The sequence below is a fragment of the Taudactylus pleione genome, unplaced genomic scaffold, assembly GCF_031769625.1.
Source record: "Taudactylus pleione unplaced genomic scaffold, aTauple2 ptg000086l, whole genome shotgun sequence".
Taxonomy (NCBI): domain Eukaryota; kingdom Metazoa; phylum Chordata; class Amphibia; order Anura; family Myobatrachidae; genus Taudactylus; species Taudactylus pleione.
In genome coordinates, this window is record NW_028284488.1 from 895001 (window position 1) to 914100 (window position 19100).

A 19100-nucleotide genomic window follows, 5' to 3' on the forward strand; every position below is an offset into this window, starting at 1 on the left:
ACCTAAGGCAAGAAGGCCTATTTAGATGCCACCAGAGTAGTCACTATTTTATCCAAATCAGGATCAAAAACGTATGTCCCCAGAATAAGGAAGCGCTTCTAGAGTTTTCTTTAAGTCTATGTTGGCTCTCCAGGTGCACAACCAGAAAAACGCTTAACTGCAACAGCCGAAGCCGACACCTTAGAGCAGTGATTCCCAACCTCGGTCCTCAAGGCACACTAACAGTCCTGGTTTTGGTGATATCCATGCTAAAGCACAGATGGTCTAATCAAAATAACTGAGGTACTAATTAAGTTGCCTGTGCTCAAGTATGGCTATCCTTAAAACCTGGACTGTTAGTGTGCCTTGAGGACCGTGGTTGGGAACCCCTGCCTTAGAGGCTAAGATCCTGTAGCAATGGCTACCGTGGACAGGTAGGAAGCTGCTTCCCTAACGTGTAGCACCAGAGACCGCAAGTCTCCCCTGCGAGTACCCGAACTAAGCCCATCCTCTAAAGCATCAGCCCAGTGGCCAACTGCCTTAGCGGATGCAAGGGCAGGACGAGCAATAGCACCCGCAATAATATAAATAGTCTTAGGGAAGTTTTCCAGCTTCCTATCCATAGGATTCTTAAGGGAAGCAGTGGTCAGAATAGGAAGAAGAGATGACCTGATAAAATGGGTAATATGGGCATCCACTGGAGGAAGAGACTCCCCCCACTTGGCCCTATCCGCCTCTGGGAGAGGATAAAGAGTAGCAATAAGCTTAGAAACTTCAAAGCATCTCTTAGGGTGAGCCCACGTCTCCGCTAGGTGCTCCAGTTGCGCCGAAGGAAACTCAGTTACTGCCTTCTTTTGACGCTTGAATACTGGGGTCTTGGATTTCAGAGGCTGCTCCAATGCTCTTTTAGGAGAACAAATGTCCAGCATTTGCTGAAAGGATGCTGACACCTGAGCCACACAGCAGGTAGCATGTTAGTAACAGGGAGCGCTGGAGCTGCAAGTCTGTTTACTAACTGCAACATTACCTGTGTCAATATAGATGCCCAAGTTGGTTCCTGACTGGATCCTGCGGCTGAAGGCACCTCCTGCTGTAGAGCCGTAAAGCAACTGGCACAAAGGCCATCATGGTGCGGTTCTGAGGAGAAATGACGTTCACACATTGTTACGAGTGTGCAGCACTGGAGCACCCACCTCCTTGGGAGCCTTATTTTGGACAACATAATAAGCGAGCCAAGAAATCCCTACACACTAAGGCCCAGGCAATGGTGTGTCCTCGGGGGAAAGACAGAGCGTTTAATAAAATATACAATAGGTGTGAAAATGATATGTATATAATTATATATACCAAGTAGTAATCACCAACTGACCAGGGGTGTTCCCAAGGTGACCAGTAGCCACAGAAAGCACAATAATACTCATATGCACACAGACCAATGCTTTGAAAAAGTGGGCAAATAGTGTCCAACAAACCAGCTAAAAATAGCAAGAAGGATCCATGAATATAGACTGACTGCTAGGAGAGAGAGAGAGAGAAATATATATATATATATATATATATATATATATATATATATATATATATATATATATATATGTATATGTATGTCGATTAACCTGGCACTCCCAATAACACACTGTGAATATCTGCTGCCGGTGCCTTCACAAAAAGAATTGATACGATGTAGCAAAGTGCGGCACTCTGGGCATAAATAAGCACACAACTCACGGCTGATATGATCAACGTTTCAGTTCTTGGCAGAACTTTTATCAAGATATATATATGCGAGAGCGCGAGACCGAGAGCGCGAGACCGAGAGCGCGAGAGCGCGAGACCGAGAGCACGAGAGCACGAGACCGAGACTGAGAGCGCGAGACCGAGAGAATGCGAGACCGCGAGACCGAGAGCGCGAGACCGAGAGAATGCGAGACCGAGAGAATGCGAGACCGAGAGAATGCGAGACCGAGAGAATGCGAGACCGAGAGAGAGCGCGAGAGACCGAGAGCGAGAGACCGAGAGAATGCGAGACCGAGAGAATGCGAGACCGAGAGAGAGCGCGAGAGACCGAGAGCGCGAGAGACCGAGAGCGAGAGAGACCGAGAGCGAGAGAGACCGAGAGCGAGAGAGACCGAGAGCGAGAGAGACCGAGAGCGAGAGAGACCGAGAGCGAGAGAGACCGAGAGCGAGAGAGACCGAGAGCGAGAGAGACCGAGAGCGAGAGAGACCGAGAGCGAGAGAGACCGAGAGCGAGAGCGAGAGAGACCGAGAGCGAGAGAGACCGAGAGCGAGAGAGACCGAGAGCGAGAGAGACCGAGAGCGAGAGAGACCGAGAGCGAGAGAGACCGAGAGCGAGAGAGACCGAGAGCGAGAGAGACCGAGAGCGAGAGAGACCGAGAGCGAGAGAGACCGAGAGCGAGAGAGACCGAGAGCGAGAGAGACCGAGAGCGAGAGCGACCGAGAGCGAGAGAGACCGAGAGCGAGAGAGACCGAGAGCGAGAGAGACCGAGAGCGACCGAGAGCGAGAGAGACCGAGAGCGAGAGAGACCGAGAGCGAGAGAGACCGAGAGCGAGAGAGACCGAGAGCGAGAGAGACCGAGAGCGAGAGAGACCGAGAGCGAGAGAGACCGAGAGCGAGAGAGACCGAGAGCGAGAGAGACCGAGAGCGATAGAGACCGAGAGCGAGAGCGAGAGAGACCGAGAGCGAGAGAGACCGAGAGAGACCGAGACCGAGAGAGACCGAGAGCGAGAGAGAGCGAGAGAGACCGAGAGCGACCGAGACCGAGAGCGACCGAGAGCGACAGAGACCGAGAGCGACAGAGACCGAGAGCGACAGAGACCGAGAGCGACAGAGACCGAGAGCGACAGAGACAGAGAGCGACAGAGACAGAGAGCGACAGAGACAGAGAGCGACAGAGACAGAGAGCGACAGAGACAGAGAGCGACAGAGACAGAGAGCGACAGAGACAGAGAGCGACAGAGACAGAGAGCGACAGAGACAGAGAGCGACAGAGACAGAGAGCGACAGAGACAGAGAGCGACAGAGACAGAGAGCGACAGAGACAGAGAGCGACAGAGACAGAGAGCGACAGAGACAGAGAGCGACAGAGACAGAGAGCGACAGAGACAGAGAGCGACAGAGACAGAGAGCGACAGAGACAGAGAGCGACAGAGACAGAGAGCGACAGAGACAGAGAGCGACAGAGACAGAGAGCGACAGAGACAGAGAGCGACAGAGACAGAGAGCGACAGAGACAGAGAGCGACAGAGACAGAGAGCGACAGAGACAGAGAGCGACAGAGACAGAGAGCGACAGAGACAGAGAGCGACAGAGACAGAGAGCGACAGAGACAGAGACCCATCTCTCCCTGAGCGGTGCTGATACAAGCTATGCAGAAAATGTCCACCCAGCATCTCAGAAAAGGAGGAGAGACTGTAGAATCCCGCCTTAGGCTTGCTGTCTGTGTTGAGGAAGCACGTCCAAGGGTTGGAGGGAGGGGTTAACAGGGGGAACCTACCTCCCCCTCTAGTGTGGACCCCAGGACAAATGGGAATCACATTACTCACAGTGATCATGTTCCTCACTACACTGGTGGTCTAGTCAGCGGGAGACCCTGAGCCCCGACAACCAGTACTGCTGGTGTCTCCTGCACTGGCGGTAAACAGCTGCCTATAGGCTACTCTCTGCAACAGGGAGACACTCTTCACCGAGTGCAGCTGCGGCTGGGAGGTCTGAAGTCTGTGGCCAAAGTCAGTGACCCAATCGCCAGTGCTGTGAGGGCGTCCTATAGGTTGCCTGTCACTGCCCACTGTATACTATAAAAAAAGTTAAATAAAAGAAAATGAAATAAACAGTGGGGGACCACCTAAAGGGAATCAGTATGAATGACCGCCGGCTGTAAGGCCGGCGGTTCAAATCCAGATGCCGGCAGACCAGCAGCAGTGGAAATCCTGTCAGGTAAGTATCACTAATCCTACCCCACCGCCCTAACCCTCCCTTAGGGGTGCCTAACACTAACCTCCCCCACTAGTGCCTAACCCTAAGTGTCTCTCCCTCCCCCCACCCCCCATTAAGGCTATAAGCTAACCCTCTCCCTGCCTTACCTTTGTTTGGTATGCCGGGCGTCAGTCCCTGGCGTGGGTATAATGACAGGCGTCGGGATTTTGACACCTGTCATTAGTACCCTCTGGGATTTGACAGTCGGGAGGCCGGCGGTCGGCATTTCAACCGTCGGCTTCCTGACTGCATCCCACCTAGAGGAGCCTTCCACAAAAATGGTGCCCACTCCTGCTGGCACCAAGCTCAAACTGGCTGCTGGGGGAGATGGAGCCTGGGCTGTAGGGAAGTTATGCTTAACTATTTGGTGCCCAGACTCTCCTCTCCAGGCTATACCCAGTGTTATCCCTGTGCCCCCTAGTGGAGGAAGAAGAAAAGTTCTACTTCTCCTTGGTAGTCCGGCAACAGAAAGCAAGATCCACCTGACTAAGCTACGAACTGCAGCACATTTATTGATGTGTAATCTGAAGTATAAACAAGAAAAGTAGAAAAAGGGATAAACTATTTCCGAGTCTACTAGTCTTTGCAGAATTTATAAACAAAATAAAAATTCTGCCCCCTGTGAACACAAATTAGTGTCTTTATTTGCCAGTTTCATTGACACCTTCAGGCAATCTCCTTGTAAAGGCAGTTGTTATATGTTCAGTAAACAAAGTAATATATAGATAGAATATGATCAAACAGGAGACATAGAAAGTAGTAAGCGTGAGCATGACAGGAAAGATGTTGCTGCACATTCTTACCTGATTTTAGGACCTGTATGGGATGGCATATGTATAACTTTCCTCCTTTTCTTCCCATCTGGAAGCTTCTCATGCTCTATTTCCTCCTTAGTTTGGAAACCTGACCATGTGAAGGGCCCAGAAGCCCCCTTGTTTTCCTCCTGCAAGTTACTGCTTACATCTGCAGGATGTGATCTTTTTGGCTGTGTTTTATTTGTCGTTCCCTTCATATACACAACTTCTTTAGGTTTGTGTGTGGTATTTACAGCACGTTTAGGTCCTTGAGGTGTTTGTGGCACTTTCTTCCCTGCAGTAGGCTGAGTTACTGATGAGGATACACTATCTTTTTGTGGAGTCTTCTTGGAGTTAGCCTGAACTGGCTGCACCTGAGTGGTTCCTGGTGCTTGTTCTTTAGCCTGCTTCTTCCGCAGTACCTCCTGCAAGCAGAGAGCATTGCCATTCCTTGTTTAGAAAGGGATTATCATTCAAGAAGCAAATATAGGGCCTTAAGAAGAGAGATAATCTGATCTATTCCAATCTAAAAAATAAAACCCTACTTACTAGACTGCGCTGGGCTCTCTTCTCCTTTATCTTTAGTTTATTCTTATCCTCCAGGGAGAATTCCACAATTGGTCTCTGAAAATAGGAAACAAAGAATTTTACTGCTTTAGGTGTTGTGAATAAAATGTTATGCTCCACTTAAACTAAAAGGTTTAGACGCAAAGCAAAATCATCTTGCCTTACTGATCTATGCTCATTAAAGTGAATCAATCATCTGCATTAGAAAAAATAAAGTACACAATTTTGTGCAATATACATTAAACTAAATGATGCCCTTTTAGAACACAGAAACAGAATACAGATCAACGTTTCAGTAAGTACAATGTATCGTACGATATATTATTCAGACGTGGATCAGAACGATATATCGTACACATTGTATAGTGCGTTTGCCCGATCAGTTATTCACTGCATTGTCCTATCTGCTGTCCTGCACGGCAGAAGGTTGATGCAATAAACAACGCGGCGATGTTACATGCAGCATGTAAAGACACATCACACCATCGTACACCAGATTGTGCCGTGTGTTCGGCGCACACTGTGTGTAGTTGCATCATATCGGCCCGTCACTGGGTTGCACCATCGCCTGGTCTTTACCCAGCTTAAGTGCTAGGGTAATATAGTGTGGATACCATGAAAATGTAGATGTATCAATTTACAAAAGAGTTCAAGAGTCCAAACAGATGTAAATGTAGTAATAATATAACATCCTCCATTTATTATACCCTTCTCACACTTTTCAGATTCTGTTCACTACTGCACAGCCCAATGTTTCAGTAATGAGCGAATTGCTAGAATAAGAGAGAATTTATGACAGTTATTCAGACAGTGGAACATTGATGGGCTTATCAGTGAGGTGCTGGAGTTTTCATGACTTTTGTCATTTTCATGCATATACTATTCTGTACGTATTGAGCATTTTGGTAGGACAGTAGTAAGGCCGAGTATCAGAGGTAAAACTGACTTAGGGCACAGAAATACTGATGTGGATCAGTTCTCACCTTTTTTGGCCCAAACAGATCTGGATTATTGTTGACCTGCCTCAGGGCTGCCAGAGCATGTTCATGCTCAACAAACTCCACAAAGGCATAACCCAGGGACTGACCCCTCCGATTTCCACCCACACCTTTCAGATCTTTCATCACACGGCACTGTAAGGAAGAGAGGCATACTGCTAAATTACATGAGAAATAAGATGTATTTGGCATAAGGAAAGTGACAGTAGAATTCACAAGGGCAGTGTTGACAAGAAACATGGAATAAACTGGCAAAAACACAAATCAGCTCCGTGACCTGGAGAATAGTGTGAAAACGGTAGAGCGGGACCCTTTGTTCTTTACCCAGTGGGTGGAATTTTATTCTATGCCGCCCATAGCTGAAAGACTTTTTTTTTTATATACATAAATCCTTTTCCTTTGAGGTACACACTGAACTAAGAAGTACATGAAAGGAGAGTATTCTGACAGAAATCTATAATAAGACAGACTAAAACTGACACGCAAAACGGACCAGAGCCGGTGCCAACATTGTACATTTAAAGTAATGAGAAGAGAAGGCTACGTAGGAGCAGCATATTTGCTTCCAAGCACATTTAAAATATGAAGGGGTAAAAGTCAGGAATACATTAGATAGGTCAAGTGCATTATGTGACCAGCAATAAAACATGTTGGGGCTGTCCCTACTATAATCCATAGTGATAAAATCAAATACACCGTACACCAGTGCAGGAGCAGCATATTGATTTTCTAGTGCCCACTCCCCCTAGTGGTGAAACATGGTCCACCATCTAAGGGAAAAATATGAGATATGGTAAGAACTTACCCTTGTTATCTCTATTTCTACGAAGTCCATAGGGTTCCACAGGATACCTTGGGGTATAGGTGTGACGTCAGTCGCAGGGCACCAAAGAGTTAAGCTTTCAGCCTCCCAGGATGCACTAGGTCCCCCTCCTATACCCCGCCCCCGGGCCAAGGCACCTCAGTTAGTTACCAAGCCATAGGCCGGAGGAGGAGAAGGAAGAGAGAGAACAAAGATCTGGACACATACAAGAATCACATTCTCACCAGAGGGAGACGGAAAACCGGTGACCAGAGCAAAGCCCATCTGCAGCACAGGTGCGACAGGGCGGGAGTCCTGTGGAACCCTATGGACTTCGTAGAAATAGAGATAACAAGGGTAAGTTCTTACCATATCTCATATTTTCTACTTCAGGGTCCATAGGGTATCCACAGGATACCTTGGGGATGTCCCAAAGCAGTATCCTTTAAGGGTGGGGACGCTCCTGTGCAGAAAGGAGAATCCGCCGCCCGAAGGAAGCATCCTGAGAGGCGAAGGTGTCAAACCTGTAATACCTCACGAAGGTATGGACAGAAGACCACGTAGCAGCCTTGCAGATCTGAACTGCCGAGGCACCACGTCGAGCTGCCCACGAAGGACCCACAGACCTAGTGGAATGAGCCTTCAGAGAAGGAGGGACCGGTAGGCCTTCATGAAGATAAGCTTCAGAAATAGCCATACGGATCCAGGCTGCCAAAGTTTGCTTTGAAGCAGGCCAACCCTTTTTACAGAAGCCATAGAGGACAACAAAGCGTCCGACTTCCTAAACAAAGAAGTGCGGTCAACATAAGTCCTTAAGGCCCGCACAACATCCAAAGAGGCCTCACTCACGGAAAGACCCGGTGAGTTAAAGGCCGGAACAACTATTTCCTCGTTAACATGAAACTGGGAAACAACTTTGGGAAGAAACTCGGGCCGAGTGCGGAGCACTGCCCTGTTCCCATGAAAAACCAAGAAAGGGGGTCTACAAGAAAGAGCCCCTAACTCAGAAACTCGTCTGGCTGAAGCAACGGCCAGAAGGAAAACAGTCTTAGCTGTTAGCCATTTAATATCCACTGAGCCCAGTGGTTCAAACGGCGGTCCTTGGAGAGCCCTCAGGACCACAGCCAAATCCCAAGGCGCCACAGGTGGAACAAAGGGCGGCTGAATACAGAGAACACCTTGCATAAAGGTGCGCACATCCGGGATTGTAGCAATCCTACGGTGAAACCAGACAGATAGGGCCGAAACCTGTACCTTCAAAGAAGCAAGGCGAAGCCCATGATCTAGTCCCGCTTGCAGGAAGGCGAGAATCCGAGACAGACGAAACTCCCGCGGTGCATAACCTCTCGGTCGACACCACTGGAAGAACGTATGCCACACGCGATGGTATATCCTCGCGGAAGACGGTTTCCGAGCTCGTAACATGGTACGCACCACAGAGCTGGAAAACCCCCAGGACCTCAGCATGGCCGTCTCAACAGCCACGCCGCCAAAGACAGCCGAGTCAGGTCCGGGTGAAGACAAGGACCCTGAGACAGAAGGTCCGGTCGTAGCGGCAACCGCAGAGGACTGTCCACGGACAGACCCTGAAGGTCTGAGAACCAGTGCCGTCTGGGCCACGCGGGAGCTATCAACAGGAGCGTCCCTCCTTCCTGTTTGAATTTCCGGATTACCCGTGGAAGAAGGGAGACCGGAGGGAACAGGTATGCGAACCTGAACGTCCACCGGACGGACAGAGCATCCACCAGAGACGCCCCTTCGTCTCTTGTGCGAGACCCGTACACCGGCAACTTGTTGTTGTGCCGGGACGCCATGAGGTCGATTTCTGGAAGACCCCACCTGTCCACCAGTAGTTGAAAAACATCCGGGTGCAGGGACCATTCCCCTGGATGAACGTCCTGGCGACTTAGAAAGTCCGCCTCCCAATTTAGCACTCCCGGGATGAAGACCGCTGATATGGCCGGAAGATTGCGCTCCGCCCAAACCAGGATCCGAGAGACCTCTACGAGAGCCGCCCGACTGCGAGTTCCTCCTTGCCTGTTTATGTAGGCCACGGTGGTAGCATTGTCCGACTGGACCTGCACCGGGTGACCCTGGAGAAACCGCTGTGCCTGCAGGAGAGCATTGAAGACCGCACGGAGTTCCAAGATATTTATTGGAAGCTCCGCTTCTGTCGGTGTCCACCTGCCCTGGAACAAGTGTGGACCCGAAACTGCTCCCCAGCCCCGAAGACTGGCGTCCGTTGTCAACAGGACCCAATTTGGAACCCAGAACGGACGTCCCTTGTTGAGGTGGGTCGTCTTTAACCACCACGCAAGGGACAGGCGAACCTCCGGGGTGAGCACAATCGTCTGGAACTTCAGAGACTGAGGCAGCCCGTTCCACTTGGACAGGATCAGGTGCTGCAGAGGTCTGGAGTGAAACTGGGCGTATTCCACCATGTCGAACACCGACACCATGGAGCCCAGTAACCTCATCGCCGAGTGTAAGGACACCCGGCGGCTGTGCAGACAACTGCGCACCCTTGACTGTAAAGCAGAGATCTTGTCCTCCGTCACGAAGATCCTTTGCTGTCCCGAGTCCAATAAGGCTCCAAGATGCAGAATCCTCCGAGACGGGATTAGAGTGGACTTCTGCCAGTTGATTAGCCAGCCGTGCCGTTGCAGCAGTGCAATGGTCAGGTCCAAGTGGTGTAACAGGAGCTCTGGAGATCCTGCCACCAATAACAGGTCGTCCAAGTACGGCAACATGCGGACTCCTTGCAGCCGCAGAGAAGCCGCCATGACCGCCATAGCGTCCTGTATGTCCAATGACACCATGTAGTCCCCAGGTTCCAGCGCCAGAATGATGGACCGTAGGGTCTCCATCCGAAACTTCGGGACCCGCAAAGACTTGTTGAGTGCTTTGAGGTTGAGAATCGGACGATATGACCCATTGGGTTTCTGTACCAAAAATAGATTTGAATAGAAACCCTGGCCCCTCTGGGAGAATTGACCAGGCACTATAACTCCAGCCTGGAGCATAGTGTGCAATACCTTCCGCAGCTCCGTAGCCTTGTTCCGGTCTGATGGTAGACCCGTGGTGAAGAATCGAGCCGGGGGTCTGTGCCGGAAGGAGAGGGCGTACCCGTGAGAGACCACCTCCAGAACCCAAGTGTCTGTCGTAGTGAACGACCAACACCGGGAGAACTGCAGCAGGCGGCCTCCCACCCTGGGATCCCCCAAGGGGAGACCCGGACCGTCAGGCCGCAGGCTTGTCATCTGGCTTGGGGGCCGGACGTCTGGTACTCCATGCCTGTTTCCGGGGCTTGACCGATTTCTTAGGGCCAGCCTGTCGAGGAAACGACTGTGGTTTGTGCCTGCCCTGGGCCCTAGATGACCGAAAGGACGATGGTCCAGAACCAGAAGGAGCAGCGGCCGACGGGAGACAAGCAGATTTGGCTGCCGCCAGCGTGGCCACAATCTTATCCAGATCCGGACCGAAGAGAACTTCTCCGGTAAACGGCAACGCTTCCAGACCTTTCTTGGATCTGCGTCCGCCTTCCAGGATCGCAGCCACAAGGTGCGACGAGCAGCTACCGCTGCTGAAGAAATTCTAGACACCAGAGTACTAATGTCTAGAGCCGCCTCGTTGATGTAGGTGGCCGAATCATGGAGATTGCCAATCAACTCCGCCTGTTCGGCCGGACAGTCGGATTCAAAAGAAGCCTCTAATGAATCCGCCCAGCGCTCCATCGCTCTGGCAACCCAGCAAATGGCCATAGCCGGCCGTGCTGCCCCCCCTGCAAGGGAATAAGCGGACTTCAGGCAGATTTCTACCTTGCGGTCCGTAGCATCCTTAAGGGAGGACATGGATGGCATCGGCAATGTGGCACTACGGACAAGACGGGTCACGTGAGAATCCACCTGTGGAGGGGATTCACACTTAGCAAAATAATTATCCGCGAACGGATAAGCCACCGCCAGGCGTCTCTGCGGCTGGTATCTTTTGCCAGGTTGTTTCCACGCCTCCTCTAAATGGTCCACCAACTGACCCGAAAGAGGAAAGACTGTGGCATCGCCCTTCACATCTTTGAAAAAGGCATACTTAGATTTAGCCGCTGGGGGAACTTCGTCCTCAATCACCAAGGCTGTGCGGACCGCCCGAATAAGTCCAGGAATATATACTTTGGACTTAGCATCAGCGTCCTTAGTATGGAAAGGTTCCTGATCGTAAGGATCCAGAATCTCCCCATCATCAGACGTCCCTTCGTCATCCTCATAAGGAGCGGACAGAGACGCCACCGGCCTTTTATGAGGCCGCATCACAGACTCCCCTTGCAACACATCCGACAAGTGCTGTACAGAACTGGTCAGGGAGTTAACCCACGCTGGCTCCTGAGAACCCGGGAGCGGGGAAATAGGGAGACTGTGGGGTACCACCAATTGTCGTGGGAACCCCTGCATGGGTGACGACACCACAGACTGCTGGGACAAACCCATCGGAGTAAACGCGGGCTGCGGAGCTAACTGGCCCACTAAAGCTGTTAACGCCTGAGCGAAACAAGCCCAGGGCGGCTCCTGTACCGGTGCTGTAACCGTAATAGGCCGCGCCATGGACAAACACTGCCGGCAAAGGCCCTCCGCGCTACCCTCCCCCTCCGCTAACGGTACTTTGCACGTGGTACACTGTAGCCGGAGGGGAAAATCACTTTCAGACATTATGGCACCACGTATGTGACCTCTCTCACCAATTAAGTATTAAATAGGCGAGAGACCACCCTGCAGCACCGCACCGCAAGGGCTTTAGCAGAAAGAACAGGGACAGTAATAAAGCTGACAGTTTAGAGAAGAAAAGTTACAGGCAGCGCTAGCACAGTCACATACAATGCAGAGAAATAACAATTCCTGCACTAACAGCGCTGATCACTCAACTACACAGACACAGGGCCTGGTAGGACACAGCGCTGCATACACAGACCTGAGCCACAGCGGAGGAGAGGTATGCGGGGGGACCCAGACCACGATGCTTCCTTCCAGACTTCCAGCAGCGTTCACCATGCGTTGCAGAGAAGATGGCCGCCGAGGAGCAGAGAGAAGCTGGCCTGGGGGAGGAGCGCTGACACAGGACCAGTCAGCACAGTGCAGAGAGGGCTGTGTGCAGCGGGGGAGGCGCCGGCTGTGAGACAGGGAAGGCGCGCTCCCCTGGCATGCATTTAACCCCTGGGACGCCGCAGCGCTACCGCTCTGCTGCGGTCCGCTGTCCCAGGGGGTAGTGGAAGCGCAGGTTGGTCGCCTGGCTCCACGCTGCAGCCAGTCCCCAGGGAGCCCCCTGCCTGGGGACTTAGGACCATGTGATCAGCGGGGACCCACCGCGGGACCCCGCTGCTTACCTCTGTCCCCCTTGAATCCGGCCATGGTCCGGAGCATCTGGGGTCACCGCTAGCTGTGACCCCAGACGCCCACCAGCATCCCCGGATCAGTACCGGCGTTCTGGTACCGGCGGGGTGTAGGGAAGACAGCATGGACGTCAGGACTGACTGTCCATGCTGTACATCCAGTTGTGCAGCCACAGCTGCATGAAGAATAAGCTTCAGGGGCTCTTCTAGCCCCCACTCCAACAGGTGCACCCGACTCCGGCCGGGCACCAAACTAAACTGAGGTGCCTTGGCCCGGGGGCGGGGTATAGGAGGGGGACCTAGTGCATCCTGGGAGGCTGAAAGCTTAACTCTTTGGTGCCCTGCGACTGACGTCACACCTATACCCCAAGGTATCCTGTGGATACCCTATGGACCCTGAAGTAGAAAAAAGAGGGTTCTTTACTTAATTTACTGTATGAAGACTTACAGCAGAAAATGATCAGAACAACTGACATTTGCAATGATGAAAAAAACAGATAAGTATTACTAATCGGACATGTCTTCTTACCTCTTTAATTTTAGTTGACCACCCTCCACCAGCAGCATTAAAAAACAGCTGACGTAACTTTTTGTCATCCACAGACTTGGGAATGTTGTGAACACACAGACGGGTCTTGGAGACAAAAATGTTCTGAAATTTCAACTTTTGCCGTTTTATTTCTTCAAACTGGGGAGGAAAGCAACACAATATTAGATCAGCTACCACAATAAACTAAACGAAAGCAGGTCACAAAGCCAAATCTTACACCAAGTGTGGCCTGTGCCCACCTAATCACTTGGGGATACACAAAGAAAGCCTCGTAGGTACAGGTCCATTTTTTGGCCAAGAGCAAAACTATAAATTGCCACCTTGGAGAACAGCCTTCTTGTATGCTGTAAAAGTGTATTCGGTATATGCTTGGGTGTAAACCAGACCTCTAACATGCGTACTGCTTTTTCGATTTAGCTCTGTTTTAGTACATATTGGGTACCAATTATGACAAAAAAAAAAACAAATGCTGCACTGTGATTACTGAGCAAAAAATCTACAAAACAGTGAATAAGTACATTTGTTGTATGTTGCTAAAACTTGAAGTGACTTATTTATAGATGTGGCGAAATAAACAAAAACCCTCTTAACTAGGTTTGTTTTTAAACACAGGCACTACTCAGTCTCCACGAGTAAAGCTGGGTACACACTATACGATGGTGCGACCCAGCGACTGTGCAATGTAACGATACATCGTGTGCGCCATACACACTGCACAATCGGATCTACGTCAGAACGATAGATCACCTCCGCTTTCTGTGTTACATCCCATTGATGAATACTATGGGGTATATTTACTAAAGTGAGAGTTTTAGAAGTGGAGATGTTGTCCATAGCTACCATTAAGATTTTAGCTATTATCTTCTAGACGGTGCTAGTTAAATGTTAAGTAGAATCTTATTGGTTGCAATGAGCAACATCTAAAAACTCTAAAAATGTATGAATTCACATTTAAGTTCTAGAAATGCTCTCCCCTGAATATCTAATAAGGTCATGAAGGATTTGGCAAGTATGTAACTTCCTGTATGCTGCCTCCATATCCTCTGTTCTCACCCGCGCTCTCTTTGCCAAGTCTTCTGCACTCACTCCTTCTGCTGCTTTTGTTCCTTCCCGGATCACTGAGAATATACAGTTTATATAGTAAAGTAACACACAGTAAATATAATGCAGTTCATGTCCTCACAACTGCATACTGCATTCTGCATGTAATCTGTGCCTTCATTAGCAATTCTTACTACAGGACTAGAAATAGGTTTTTCCTATAGATATAAAAGACAGCCTTTAGTAGACAAGGTACTTGTAAACGTTATTGGAGTTTGTTTACAACAATTCAGGCAACTTAACACTTTTTAAAATGTATAAAATGTGCTAGTATATGTTTTTATACTGCATGCCAACACTTACACAGTAGATCTGTGTGAGCACGTTAAAGCTTGTGCCAATGATCTATTTGAACCGAAAAGAGCTCATCAGTGTAAGCTAAAAGGCATAAGCGGGACGGAAGGTGGGATGGTATACGTTCGGCATCCCGACGCTTACATTACCGGTGCCAGAATACTGCTGGGATGCCGAAAGAAAGTAACGGGTGGGGGTTAGGCACTAGGGGGTGAGAGTTAGGTTTAGGATGTGGAGAGGGAGAGGTTAGGTTTAGGCACCAAAGAGGGAGGATTAGGGTAGGGAAAGGGGGAGGGTTAGCATACCGACCAACAAGTGTCGGTATGTGAACCCTGTCGGGATCCCGGTGCCGATTCCGAGCGGGACAATGGAGTGACTAAACAAACAGCGTCACTTATTTTCAAAATTGTGAAGTGAATTGGGGGAGGGGGGGTTGAAAAATCTCCTTCCCAGAAAGTCCTTAATTGCAGGTAGTAAATCCCTTCCTTGAAGCAAGGCGCTACAAGTCATTATAGTAAGAGATCACACATTAATATAATCGCAACATCTCAAGTGAAAAACAAAACCTCTCACTATGGTAGACTGCAAAAAAGAAAGGTTGGCATGGACCCCAGAAATCACAATATCTGAGAATTCTACCATTTGATAGGGACATACACACAGTAATTAACCAATTAACCAGTGTAAAGGGTAACATCTTGCAAAATAAAAATCATAATTGCAAAAAGAAAAAACCACCACCACATAGTAAAAAGGTCAGAATTTCTGAAGCAGACAGCAAAAATGATAACCAAGTATTATTGATGTAGCATAGCAAAAACAGAGAGTAGATCAGTTTAAAGGTTTTTTTAAACATATTATCCAGTGAAGGCAAAACAGCCCACCAATCCAGCTTGACAATTGTCATTGTCAAGTTAGCAAATAGTTAAAATAAAAAAAAATCATATGGTCATATACAATAGATTGGTGACATTAAATAATTCAACACATGTGTCAGTCTCCCACACTAAATTACAGAGTACTCACATCCTTCTCTTGCCAGATGCAGGTTTCTGGTTCCCGTGGGTTTTGTGACCTTTTTTTGCCGTAATTTCCCAGCTTCATCTCGGCTTACAGCCAGATCCACCAATAGCTTCCTTCCAGCAAGTACCAGACCTCCATTCTTAGTAAGACCAATAATAACATGTAACATGCGATGTTGCAAAATGTGCTCTCAATATTAAAGATCTCATCGTAGAGGAGGCAATTATTGCCATATAATGACATACTATACAGATCCTAAAAGAACGTGTAATGTAGTAAGAGTAAATTCACAACGTTTTGACATGAAAATGGATTGTGGAAGGAATCAAGAAAGAAAAAGATGGTACTCAAACTCCCCGACTGACCAGAAAAAAAATAGCGGGTACCGTGTGGCCGCAGGTGCATGCTGCTTGCATGACAGGCAGCCAGGAGACATGCTGAGGACTACCCAGACTCCGAATATGGTATCAATAAATACAGAATGGCTAGGCAGCATCTTCTACCTGACTACCGGCCACTTCTCAGGTATTCGCAGAGCTGCAGTGACCTATTCATGTGGTTATGCAAAACAATGCTGAGTGATTGGTGGACAGCCAGAGCCATTCACCATAGTAGTAGGATGTCTACACACACTGATTGGTGGATGGCTGGAGCCATCTACCAGTGTGTATGTAGTCCTTAGGAGAGATAGCGAGAGATACACTGAAGACAAGCAGCCATAGGCTGGTGAGTAATTTATTTGACTGGGCCCCCTATTGATCTGAGGTCTGCTAAAACAGATTTTAAATGAGGGGGGAGTTTCAGATTTGATGCAAGGTTTCCAATTAGGGGATTGCAGGTTTGGTCCAGATATTGATTTTAAGTGGGGGATGAAAGATCTTGTGTTTGATTTAGTTTATTTATTACTCTGTTCACACACACATACACATATAGACCTGCCTGCAAATTCTGCATTTTCCCCTTGGGGTGGGAGTTCCTAAAGAGTTAACAAGCGAGGACCGACTGGCAACAATGCCCAATAGATTTCAAGTTTACATAGCAGAATAATATTCACACTGTAGGTATTATAGGCATGCCCCCAAAAAAGACACCTACCTCTGCAGACTCATCCTTGGCAGCTGCTATGCATTTCTCAGCTGCTGCTTTATCCACAAACTGGACAAATGCACATCCTTTACAAATAAAAACAAAGTGAAATAAAAAGATTGATTGGCTTAGGTTTCTCTCATATTGTAGAATTTTCCCTGCTCTACTAGGGACTAGGGAGCTGAGCCGGCGAGGAGGCCAGGATGTAACAGACGCAGAATGGTAAAGAGAGACTAACTGTACAGAGCATTGAGAAGACTAGTCTGTAATAGGTGGGGTCGACTAATTTGAAGTCAGGGCGGCTAGATTGTGCTTTTGTGATGTAAGCATAACTTTGTAGAGGAAAATGTATCTAAGAGGATCAGTATACTGTTAGGTGATTGCCAATACTCTGGGCACTGAGGGGAGACTAGCAATCTATATGGATATTAGGCGTCCTTGATTATGTAGTGGAACAAGCAGCAGAGGACATAAGGCACTACATGTGGGGGAAAGAAATTAGATGATTATTGTATGTGTGGGAAACAAAATGAAGGAACAATGAGTAGGCTTAGACATAACTGCATATAAAAACTACTTACAGTGCTAGACCACCCATCACACATGTAGTATAGTTCTCTTTTTTCAAATGTATAAAATAACAAAACCTGTATACATTCTGCTCACACCATGCTGACCTTTGGAATGCTCTGTGTCAGGGTGCAAAACTATCCGGACATATTTAATGCTTCCAAATCTCAACAGCAACTCCTCAAGATCATCTTCTTCAGAATTAAAAGACAGATTCCTATGCAGTAGCAGAAAAACGTTCAATCATTCTGTATCCCTGTCTAATAAATTCTAATATCTATATATCTGCAGAGAAGAGCAGCACTCAATACATCCATATGATTGTTTCTTTGGTATACTTTCCAGCATCTCCCTTATTGGTCACATTCATCATGTAGTACTTATCACTGTCTGCGCCTATTGCCACAGCGCTCCTAATCGAGTGGATTCTGTGTTTATGCGAGAAAGGTTGGAGTGTTAGGTTTAGAGTGCGGGGGAGGTTAGGTTTAGGCACTAGGGGGGAAATTAGGCTTAGGCAGAGGGGGGGGGGCTTAGGGACAAGGGGATGGTTAGAATACTGACCGACAAGTGTCAGTATCCTAACCCTGTCGGGATGCCAGCGACAGGATTCTAACCGATGGGATCCCGAACGCAGATATCCCATATGCATCCCACTAAGATAAAGGTATTGAACGTGATCATGCAGTGCCATGTAGATTTCCTGATTGCTGCACGCATGCTTAGGCAGTGAAGGGACTCTCGATATTGATATATACACATACACACCAGTTATCCACCAGATTTTCTATATAATCTACCAACTATTGTTAATAAATTCTACTGTACTAGTGGATCCTGGTTCAGTTTACTATTAAAATTAGCAGAATAATTTCAATCATAATCTAAATAATTATTTCTCTCAAAACGGGGGCTGCCTTTGCCATTGTTCCTACAATACCTGTGCCTCCTTGATGATCTACTGATGCCACTGCTGTGTCGCTGTTCGACTGAATACATACTGACAGGTCAGCCAGGATGAACTGGACCCCCAAGAGAGTCCGAAAGAAGCTTGGAACAAGAGCACATTGACCAAGGACTTGGAGCCACAGAAGTACTTTCACGTCACCCTAACCAAAGAGACAGGTGTCCAGGTCGCAATGACTAAGTCGGAGTGACCAAGGATTGCCCCTGGAGGAGATGATCGTAAAACCAGCCACCAAGTGAGAGATTAACAAGTGAATGAGAAACTGGAGCAGAGAGGGATGCTTAGCCATCCAAGATGGTAGGTGGAGCCCTTCGTGCCCAATAACATCAGGCACCAACAGCACAGTCATGACCAAGGACTGGAGGGTCCGTGCATAAGACACCGGCAAGAAAACCTTGCAGAAGAGGGGTGTCGAAGATCACCCCCCAGGAACTGAAGGTGCTGACATGGGATTAGGCAAGACTAGTTATTGAGGATCCAGCCGTGATCCTAAAGTACCAGAACCGTCCGCTCCAGGTGTTTATGTAGCCGTGAAGTCGAATCAGCCTTCACGAGTAGTCTAAAGAAGGTATGATTGTGATACCTTCCTGGCGCAGTAAGCTCGCACTGATTAACATGAACTTGGTGACAGTTTGCGTAACCCTGAATACACCGAATGGTAGGGTCCGGAATTGATAGCAAGCGGATCAGACTTCAAAACGGAAGAGAGAAGGAAGACCTGCCCAAAATGGAAAGTGAAGATACGCATTGCCAACGTCTAGGGAGACCAAAAGCCTGTTGAGGCATTTCATCTGAAAATGTTCGACCCAGAACCTGGTGATCAATGTACGGAGGTCCAAAATTGGCCTGGGGAAATCATTTGGCTTTCAAATAAAGAGCAAGTCATAAGTAAAAGCCCATTTCCATTCCAGCTGTGGAATTGGACCAATGACGCCCTCCGAGTAGAGAGACTGGAAACCCTGGACCAATGCCACCCGCTTCTCCACATCTCGAGGAAGAGC

At 48.5% G+C, this 19100-nt stretch overlaps 1 protein-coding gene across 1 annotated transcript in view; it reads right to left on the minus strand.

The window, feature by feature from the left end:
• The window catches only part of RBM28 (RNA binding motif protein 28), a 63713-nt gene that overhangs the window by 15176 nt on the left and 29437 nt on the right, over positions 1-19100 (minus strand). The window contains exons 10-17 of the mRNA XM_088468652.1: positions 17243-17352; positions 16575-16651; positions 15483-15618; positions 14115-14179; positions 13041-13199; positions 6318-6467; positions 5317-5391; positions 4777-5192 (exon numbers count right to left, since the gene is read on the minus strand). Of these exons, the coding sequence (XP_088324778.1) occupies positions 4777-5192; positions 5317-5391; positions 6318-6467; positions 13041-13199; positions 14115-14179; positions 15483-15618; positions 16575-16651; positions 17243-17352 (1188 nt within the window). The remainder of the gene's footprint in view (positions 1-4776; positions 5193-5316; positions 5392-6317; positions 6468-13040; positions 13200-14114; positions 14180-15482; positions 15619-16574; positions 16652-17242; positions 17353-19100) is intronic.